This window comes from Leopardus geoffroyi, chromosome E2 (assembly GCF_018350155.1).
Source record: "Leopardus geoffroyi isolate Oge1 chromosome E2, O.geoffroyi_Oge1_pat1.0, whole genome shotgun sequence".
Lineage (NCBI taxonomy): Eukaryota > Metazoa > Chordata > Mammalia > Carnivora > Felidae > Leopardus > Leopardus geoffroyi.
The window spans coordinates 49,230,222-49,240,554 of record NC_059335.1 but is presented as its reverse complement, the minus strand read 5'-3'; the positions used below and the strand labels follow the sequence as shown (position 1 = coordinate 49,240,554).

General features: G+C 39.6%; 1 protein-coding gene across 2 annotated transcripts in view; it reads left to right on the top strand.

The window, feature by feature from the left end:
- Nucleotides 1-290: 290 nt before the first annotated feature.
- Nucleotides 291-10,333, top strand: part of GLG1 (golgi glycoprotein 1) — a 146,370-nt gene continuing 136,327 nt past the window's right edge. Inside the window, exon 1 of one of the 2 annotated variants that reach the window (XM_045443536.1) lies at nt 291-758. In XM_045443536.1, the coding sequence (XP_045299492.1) occupies nt 318-758 (441 nt within the window). In that variant the 5' untranslated portion in view covers nt 291-317. The remainder of the gene's footprint in view (nt 759-10,333) is intronic. The other variant, XM_045443534.1, reaches the window with a different exon arrangement.

Here is a 10,333-nt window from a genome sequence, read left to right as displayed (position 1 = left end):
CATACTCTACCGGCCATCTTGGTTGTGGCAATCCCAATTCCTTTTTATTCTCCTGTGACGACAACCAAGGGAATTATTCATAGCCGCCCTGCCCAGGCTTTTTAAGGAACTCCAGCAATTTCCCCGGCAAAGAGCCTCTAAGGCCCAGGGCGTGGGCCGTTTCAAGCGCAGCCTCCTCCGGGGCTCTGCTCTCAGTACCCCGGTCGGCGCCAGCAGAGGAGGGGCTCGGGTGGGCCCCACCGGGCCCCGCCCGCGCCCCGCCCCCTCATTTAAATACGCGGCGCCGGCGGGTGCGTCGAGCTCGCCGCGGACCCAAGATGGCGGCGTGTGGACGTGTACGGAGGATGTTCCGCTTGTCGGCGGCGCTGCAGCTGCTGCTGCTCGCGGCGGCCGGGGCCCAGAAACTCCCGGGCCAGGGCGGCCACGGCCAGGGCCAGGGCCCGGGGGCCAACTTTCCGTCCTTTGTAGGGCAGACTGGAGGAGGCGGGCAGGCGGGTCAGCCGCTGCTCCAGATGCCTCAGTCATCTCAGCTCCAGCACCAGCAGCAGCCACCGCAGCAACCGCCTCAGCCGCCGCAGCCGCCTTTCCCGGCGGGTGGGCCTCCGGCCCGGCGGGGCGGAGCGGGGCCCGGCGGGGCTGGCGGGGGCTGGAAGCTAGCGGAGGAAGAGTCCTGCAGGGAGGACGTGACCCGTGTGTGTCCCAAGCACACCTGGAGCAACAACCTGGCAGTGCTCGAGTGCCTGCAGGACGTGAGGGAGGTAAGGAGGAGGCGGGACGGAGCCGGGAGGGCCAGGCCTGGTGCGGGCCTGAGGGTGTTGCCGGCCTTGGAAGCCGCTGACGCCGGTCCGCTGCTTCTCTCTCTTCCTCCGTGCTGCACTCGCTCCTTCCCTCCCCGTCCCTAGCTAGCTCCCCGGCGCATTCCGAGAAGAGGACCCCACCCCCACTCCTCATTCCCTCGCCGGGGCGGGGGTCTGGGAGTCAGACCCTGGCTCCTGGCCGCTATCTCCGAAGGCCCAGAGCATGTTTATGTTTGCTTCGGTCTTTTGTGTGATGCTCTAAGCACAGTAGCTCCTCGCCGAAGACCGGCTTAGAATTTTGCTATTTGTTTCGACTTGGACAATTTGTAGCAGCCCTTTTAAACATGAAAAAAAAAAAAAATGGTTGTCGTACTTAAGCCGTTAAGAAACGCTCTTCTGTTTATTGGCAGTAGGTAAGGTTTGTTTAGGTAGCTTGTGTTCTGTTCTGATGTGTATTGTAGTCCAAACATCGAATTTACTGTCTTTACCCTATTCTTTTCTAATTCGCAAATTCTTACTATGAATACGTGCTGAAACTAATGTATGCCTTTTATTTTCTTAATTTCTTTTGGTCAATTTGTAGTGCATCTCAAGTTTAAGCTGTTACTCCAAGTAATTTAGAGTCCCAAAGCTTGAAAAGTTGGGACAGCAGTCGAAGCTGTAATACCTATACAGTATTTGTGATTGGGTTGTGGGATCTTGCCTTTCTGACGTCTGAATATGATTTTAACAGGACCTCTTAATGAGATCTAGATTTGATATTCTTTAACGTGATTCAGTTAAGTGACACAGAGAATGTCCTTTCTAGATTTAATGCTGCAGAATATTTGACAATTATCAAAGTGTCGGAGCAAATCTGGTAGGGGTTTGTTTTGTTTTAAGGTTTAGGTGTATAGAATTAGGCCCAAAGGTTGACAAATAGAACGAAACTGCTCTTGATAACAGTTTTATTTGGGGAATTGTATCATCAGAATTGTCTGGGGTGTTCATGATCATGGGAAGACCACTGGTTTGTAGAAAATTGCTAGCTTTGGCAGTACACCCCTACCCCCCTCCCACTGTGGTATCTGCTTTATCTAGTATTCTATACGGAGTAGTTCACAAGAGGAAAAGACACACATAATCAGAAGACAGAAAGGAAGTTTCCAGAGCCAACAGAAATGTGGGGCCGCAGATGACTTCTCATCTACAGCTTGAAGACTAGAAGGATAATCCATTGTTATTCCTTATTTTTCAGCTACTTCTCTTGTAGATTCAGCTAAGATTCTTAACTGTCAGGCTTTTTGGAATTTTCTGTTTGGTCTCTGAGGGTATATAATAGATGTTGTTCCCTCAAAGTAGGACCCTAATATTGGTGACTGAACACTTTGTTAGTGGTTGTGGCAGAAACAGGATGTTATTAGGGAATAGCAAAAAGTGGCCCATGCATGGAGTACATGTCTCTTTCTTTGTGTGCATTAGGGGCGTTTGGAAACCTCCACTTATGGGAGCTGGCTTCCTTTGTCATGCATGTAGAAGTGTGTAGCAGCATATGTAATCCATAAATAACTTAGATTTGGCCACTTTTTGGAGTCTGTTTAATTTTGTGGACACTGTCTTGCATTACTTAGTGTAAAGAACCTGGCTTGATGTAGTCCCTGCTCCACATTGACTGTGAGATTCTTAGCAAAGATATTTTTCAGTAACTATGTTTTTTTTTTTTTTTTTTTTTTTTCCTTTATGGGGATGATATATAAACTCCTTGAGGGTAGTTAGTAGCTCCTATATTTCCTTTGTAACTTTCCAGAGTACCTAATTCATTGCTGAGACTTAGTAAATATTGCCGACTGATTGAGGATGAATAAACTAATGGAGTCAGTTTTCGCTCCAGAGGAAGAAAGAAAAGGTGTCATGTAATTTGGAGGTGGGGTATTTTGGAGAGCAGGGCTTTCCAAATTTCCAATTTAATTAACTTTCCTATAATTTTATAAACTTAAAAGTTGAAAGAAGAGTACCATGAATGACTGTGTTATTTCTCAGGAGGTGAAACTTTTTTTTTTTCTTCTGTTTTAAGTAGGCTCCACATCCAAAGTGGGGCTTGAACTCACAATCCTGAGATCAAGAGTTGCATGCTGTACAGACTGAGCCAGCCAAGCATCTGGAGGTGGAACTATTTTGAAACTACTTTTTCTTCCTTTAAAGACGGCAGAAGGAAATTTTAACACACTTAGTTTGAGAATTAGTTAAATCTCATTTATATGTTTGAAAGAGTATATCTGAATTAAAGAAATAAACTGCCTAGGCACATTTGAAGTAAAATTATGGAATATGTTTTGTCTTTGCTTTTTGGTAAGTGGGACTGTTTGATAGGGAAGTTGACATAATGTGCTTCTTTATCCCTTTGGATACAAATTTGGAGAAGATTGTTCTCTGTGTACTTGCTATGAAAATTATGAAAAGGCAAAGCGTGTGAGTATTTAAATGGTAGTATAGTAGGGTTGCCTAGGTGGCCCAGTCGGTTGAGCATCTGACTCTTGATTTTGGCTCAAGACATAATCCCAAGGTTGTGGGATTGAGTCCTGTGTCAGGCTCCGTGCCCTCTCTCTCTGCGTCTTCCCCACTCTTGCTTGCTCTCTCTCAAAATAAATAAATAAAGCATAACAAAATAATAATAATAAATGTTAGTATAGTAAACATTTTTATTTTGAAAAATGTTGTTTTTAATGTTTATTTATTTTTGAGACATAGAGAGACAGAGCGTGAAGGGGGGGGGGTCAGAGAGAGAGGGAGACACAGAATCTAAAATAGGCTTCAGGCTCTGAGCTGTCAGCACAGAGCCCGACGTGGGGCTCGAACTCATGCACCGCGAGATCATGACCTGAGCCAAAGTCGGAAGCTCAACCGAGTGAGCCACTCAGGCGCCCCAGTAAACGTTTTTATTTTGAAACAAGATGGGAGTATATAGTGTTAAATCTTAAGTTCAGATATTTTAAGGTTTTTACTGTAGTGTAGTGTTCAAAGTTTTATAGTAATTCACTTACAAAAGTTATTTGCAGGTATTTATGGTTACCTTTAAATAATTTCAACTGATACTTTCAGTTTATTTAATGCATCATGTGCCAACAAATTAAAAATCTATGTGTAAAGTATAGTAAATTTGCAAATGGGCTATAGTTCACAGCTTTTCCTCACTTTGTCCATTATTTTGAAGGTTATGTGTTATGTGAGGGATTTTTTTAATCCTCTCAGATGAATCATGCTTTTTAAAAAAAAAAATTTTTTTAATGTTTATTTTTGAGAGAGAGACAGTGTGAGTGAGGTAGGGGCAGAGAGAGAGAGGGAGACACAGAATTGCAGCAGGCTCCAGGCTCTGAGCTGTCAGCACAGAGCCTGACGTGGAGCTCAGACTCACAGACTGCTAGATCATGACCTGAGCCGAAGTTGGATCAGCTGCCCCAGATGAGTCCTGCTTTTTTTTTTTTTTTTCAACGTTTATTTATTTTTGGGACAGAGAGAGACAGAGCATGAACAGGGGAGGGGCAGAGAGAGAGGGAGACACAGAATTGGAAACAGGCTCCAGGCTCTAGCCATCAGCCCAGAGCCTGACGCGGGGCTCGAACTCACGGACCGTGAGATCGTGACCTGGCTGAAGTCGGACGCTTAACCGACTGCGCCACCCAGGCGCCCCGAGTCCTGCTTTTTAAAAGGTCAAAGGATAGGGGCACCTGGGTGGTTCAGTCAGTTAAGTGTTCTAATCTTGACTTTGGCTCAGGTCATGGTCTCATAGTTTGTGATTTCAGACTCTGCACTGACAGTGTGGAGCCTGCTTGGGATTCTTTCTGTCTCTCTCTCTGCTCCTCCCCTGCATGCTCTCCATCTCTCTCTCAAAATAAAAATACATAAATAAACAAACAAACAAACAAACAAACAAACTTTAAAAGGTCAAGTATACCTGATGGGTGCACTATTAAATAATAGATGTAAGAGTAGTAATGGTAGTATAGTAGTCCTAGTTATTTTTATATACATATACAGATGTATATGTGTATACATTCATGTATATTTACATACTTGTATATACATATAGAACTAATGGTAGTTCTAGTAATTAAAAAAATATAACAAGGATGTATAAAGGGGAAAAAGGAAAAAATATACTCTAGGCTATTCTACCAGGTGGAGGAATAATAATACCAAAGAAAGAGAAGATACTGCTGTTTAGTTAGTATTTAATAAAGAGATATTAGATATTGTATTGAGAGTAATTTTAAGATACTTTATTTTGGCTGAAATGACCAGTATTATCTTGTGTTTAGAAGTTTCTGATGGAGACATTAGTTTTTTGGGAAAAGTTTATTACTTATGTGTATAGTTTTTCTTAGCTTTTTATTTGTGTTGTTTTTTGTTGGGTTTTAAAACAAAAAACTTTGTGGGGCATCTGGGTGGCTCAGTTGGTTAGCATCTGACTCTTGATCTCAGCTCAGGTTTTGATCTTAGGATCGTGAATTCAGACCCTGCATTGGGCTCCATGCTGGGTATGGAGTGTACTTAAAATTAAGTAATTAAGTAAGTAAATGAATAAATAAATAAATAACTTTCTGCTATGGAAAATTTCAAGTATATACATAAATAGAGTAGTGTGGTGATTCTCCATGGTATGCATCACCTACTTTCAACTATCTCTACTAATTTTGTTTGTATGGCACAGGAGTTGGGAGACTGGCATCCTTTAAAGCAAGTCCCAGATACATGTCATTTCACTTTCTAACTACTTCAATATGTATCTTTGACAAGGACTTAAAAAAAAAAATGTAGATACTTATTTAAGATATTTTATGTATTGAATAGGAATTAACATTTAAACATTACAAACCATAAACCTGCTCTTAAACTCATAGATGAGAATTTTTGTTACTCTCTTCTTTAAAAAAATTTTTTTTTAAGATTTCTATTTTTAAGTAATTTCTACACCCAGTATGGGGCTTGAACTTACAACCCTGACATTAAGAGTCACACACTCCACAAACTGAGCCAGCCAGGTGCCTCTATTCTCTTCTTAACCTTTCACTTAACTGTATCCTAAGATCATGTTCTGCACTGTCTATATCATCTCATTTAATGCTCTTGATAGTCCTGTGAGGTGAATATCTTATTACCTTAGTTGAGAAACAGGTTCAGAGAGATGGAGTGATTTGTCTGATGTTATGTCCTAAGTGGTAAGACCTGGTATTCAGTAAGTTCTTTTTGACTTCAAAAGACCTTATGCTTTGCAATCTACCATGGATGGTTGCAGCTAAGGAAATTGAGACTGTTGAGAATGCCAGGGGTTCAGAAATGTACACAAAATAAGAAGAGTCACCTGGAATTAGAATCCTCTTTTCTTCACTACCAAGAACAGTTGGGTAGCAACAGCTCCTATGCATTGGAATATTGTAGGTTTCTCAGGCAGACAGACCAGCATTATTAGACAAAGCTAATTTAATTTATTAGTTTAAGTCCATCATGAGCAGAATTTCTGCTTAATGAAAAGATTTTCAAATTCCATCTCACCTTAAGCAGGATTTGTATAGTATAATGGAAAAATTTAGATATATTTCTCTACTATTTGTATTGAATCCATGGAACAGCACAGTGAACTAGGACTAGAGGTGGCACTGCCGTTAGGAAACCATATGACTGTGAGCAAGTCTTCTTACCACTCTGAGTCCCAGTTTCCTCATGTATTAAATGACAGGTTTGGGCAATACAATTTGTAAGACCCCTGTTATTTAACCTGTACAAGTTTCTTATATCCTCTGCATGCATATGTCGTATGGTTGCTAGGATTTATAGGCATACCATCTCCTGATTCCTTTTTCATTCATGGGAGGAAATAGTGATATGAATAATGCAAATGGCAGTTAATCCAAACATTGTTTGAGTTTAGGATATATTATGATTGTTCTGTTTGAGCCAATGTGGAATTTCCTCCAATGCTAACTCTCAGTGGTTGGAAGCAATCTAACCACAAAATCAAGGCATTTTTGATCTCTTGTTCTGCACCTATCATTGTGAAAGAACACTAGTACTTTAAGACACCGCCACTGCTTATAATTGGTTTGATAAATGAGATTATAATCAAGAAACAATTATATAGGACAGTGTTAATCCCTTGATGTCATATAGGCAGTAGATTCTTTAGGGCAATGAAAAGAGCAGAAAATTAGGATTTAAACTTGGATGGAATCCAGCTCTGCTACTCCAAGCTTAAAAGTTTCCTGCCCCCTTGGTAGTCCTGGGTGGCCCAGTTGGTTACACGGCTGACTTCTGCTCAGGTCATGATCTTGCAGTTCGTGAGCTCCAGCCCTGTGTCAGGCCTCTGCTGTCAGCTTGGAGCCCATTTTGGATCCTCTGTCTCCCTCTCTCTGCCCCTCCCCTGCTCACACATGCTTGTGTTTGCAAGCCCACTGTTTCTCTCTGTGTCTCTCTAAAAAATTAAAATTAAAAAAAAAATTTCCCCTCGCTTAAATTGTGACTGTCTACTTTAACCATGTCATAAGTGAAGATATACATGAATTTTTGAGTTTGATGTGACAGTTATATTTTTCTAATATACACTAAACAAAATATATGGCAGTTAAAGTATACAATACTAATACCATCTGAAATTATCTTGCTTACCTTTTATGTACCTTTTACGGTACATGCTTTGGAAAATGCCAAGACTGGAATATCTCTTAATAGCTCTGATACTTTGTGATTCTGTGATCTGTAAGAAAGCAATTATGTGCAAGTGAATTCTAAGCACAGGTGAAAAGGGAAAATGCTTTAAGAAATTTAGGGGGTTGTACTGTCTGAAATAGAGAGCTTGAGAATTTTTTCAGAGTCCAGATTGTAAAGGGTTTTACATATACCACTGGCTTGTTTTTCAAGTAAAGCCCAGAAATGGGATGTGTTTTCATCCCAACCTGAGATAAAAATATTCCTGCAGATAATTGAGAGTTACCTGTAAAATACCACTGTTACTGATGAGGAATACTTTTGTTAATCTCTACACCCCACATGGGGCTCGAATTCACAATCCTGAGGTCCTGAGTCACATGCACCCCAAGAAATACTTTTTTAAGAAGTCTCTTGATAAAGAGTGCTTAATAGCATATATTTGCTTAATAATTCATTGTTTTTTTGGAAGAAAGTAAAATACTTGAACAGTCTGAAAGATAAAATGGTACATTTCCTTTTGTACATTTCGCCTAATGTGTTCAAAAACAATTTAGCCAGCAACAATCCAAAAAATAAAACTTACCTGTTTATTTATTTAAATATTTATATTTGAGAGAGTGCAAGTGCAGGAGGGAGGGACAGAGAAAAGGGGACAGAAGATCTGAACGGGGCTCTTCGCTGGTGGCAGCGAGCCCATTGCGGGGCTCAAAGTCCCAAACGATTTGATCATGACCTGAGCTGAAGTTGGACACTCAACTGACTGAGCCACCCAGGTGCCCCAAAACTTACTTGTTTATATGAGACATTTATATATTTGAAAAAGAAGCAATTAAAATGGGTTATAGGATGTCATGCAAATTAGTTTTTCTTCCTTCAACAAACATTTATTGAATACCTACTATGTGTAAGACACTGTGCTTAGTGTTAGAAGGTATAAATACATGGTAATTGTTAGCATTTATTGAAGGCTTTTTGTGTGCCCTGTGCTAGCTAAGAGACTAGATGTTTTCTGGGCATTATGTCTCATTTAATCCTATCAGAGATGTATTATTATTATTATTATTAATTATTTTTTAATGAGGAAACTGCCTCAGGGCTAATAAGTAGTGGAATTAAGATTTGAAAGCAAGTCTGTCCAACTGTAAAATAGCTCATTCCTCTTCCTTCTGCCCCCGTGGTAGTCCAGTGTGGTAGTCACCACTTACATGTAGCTGTTGAGAAACTGAAACATGAATTGTCTGAATTGGGTTGCCCTATAAGTGTGAAAGACACACTTGATTTTAAAAACTTAGTACAAAAAAAACCCAAATTTAAGATATCTCATTAATTTTTTATATTGATTACATGTTTAAATGACAGTTTACTTTGGATATATTGGGTTAAGTGCTTTATTAAAGTCAATTTTTTTTTACTTTTTAATATGACTATATAACAAGGTTTAGATGTGGTTTATATTATATGTCTATTAGGGCTGATCTAGAAGAAGAAAAAGAGTTTTATTAAAAATTATTAATATAAGTTATAAAATAGTATCATAGAAGAATGGTAAATTAAATGCTATGGGCATTTATGATATGAGTAGAAGAAATGGTTGGGAGACTCAGAAAAAAGCTCTTCATTCTTCTTAAATTGGTTATTCATATCATGAAATTCCGTTTTTTTTTTTTTTTTTTTTTTTTTTGTAAGATTTTATTTTTAAGTAATCTCTACACCCAGAGTGGGGCTCAAACCTACCACCGTGAGATCAAAAGTCTCACGCTATACTGACTGAGCCAGCCAGGTACCCCCATATCATGAAATTCTTAATTTAGCTACCTTAAAATGTCTCCTAATCTGGTTTATGGATGAATCTTGTCTTCCCTGTGTCTAACTTATGAATTGTAAGGGGCACTCCTTTAGCTTGAGAAGAGCAATACTCATAAAACTGGAAGTCAGTAAGTGGTTCATCTTTGGTTGAGTTACATAAATTTGAAACCTACGAAGGAAGCTCAAGTGATGGTCCTCCGAACAGTGCCAGTACTAATCCTTGTATCTGCATCAAAATAGAGTGTGGAGGAACAAGAAGTGTGGACTGGAATCTAAAAACAATTAAGAGAACTAGGCATCTATTTTCATTCAGTTTTAATAATTTTATTGAAATTGGAAAGTTATGTTAGATTGAATTCATAGTATTTATAGTACCTTCTCCTAATGAAGGCTTGAATAACATGTATAACTCTTTGTAGGGGAAGTCATAGTGAAAATGGGTGCTGACTTGAATTCCTGGATCTGTACACTTATAAAATAGAACAGACTCTGAAACTGTTTTTGTGTTCCTTTAAAAAAAAATAACAAGTGTGATATATTTAGAATCAGAAGCAAGATAAACAGTGAGTTGAAATGGCATATAAGAAAAATTAACCAGGAGAATGTGCATACAAGCTATAAATCAGTTTAAGTGCAGAGTAACAACAACAACAAAGAATAAAAAGAAATGTTTAAAGAAAGATACAGAAGGTATTTTCATTTGTAACTTAAGTTTAACTAGAAAGAGCCTGCAGGTCACTTAACAGAATTCCCAAAGTTCCTGCGTTGTCCAAAGCAGCTCTGTAATGTGATAACCACTCTGAAGTGGACAGAAATTTCAAGGAGGGAGAAGGGGATGTAAAGGAGGGCTTTAATTATGAACAAAATCTGCCATCTGTTAAATTAGTGCCATCTACTGAGCACACCTATTAAGGGAAGATATAAAAATCAGAATTACAATCCTGGATTCAAATCCCAGCTCACTTATCGCTTACTGTGACCTTGGACAAATTAATTTCTCCAACTTTCAATTTTCTTATCTATAAAACTGAGATATGAAACCTACTCCC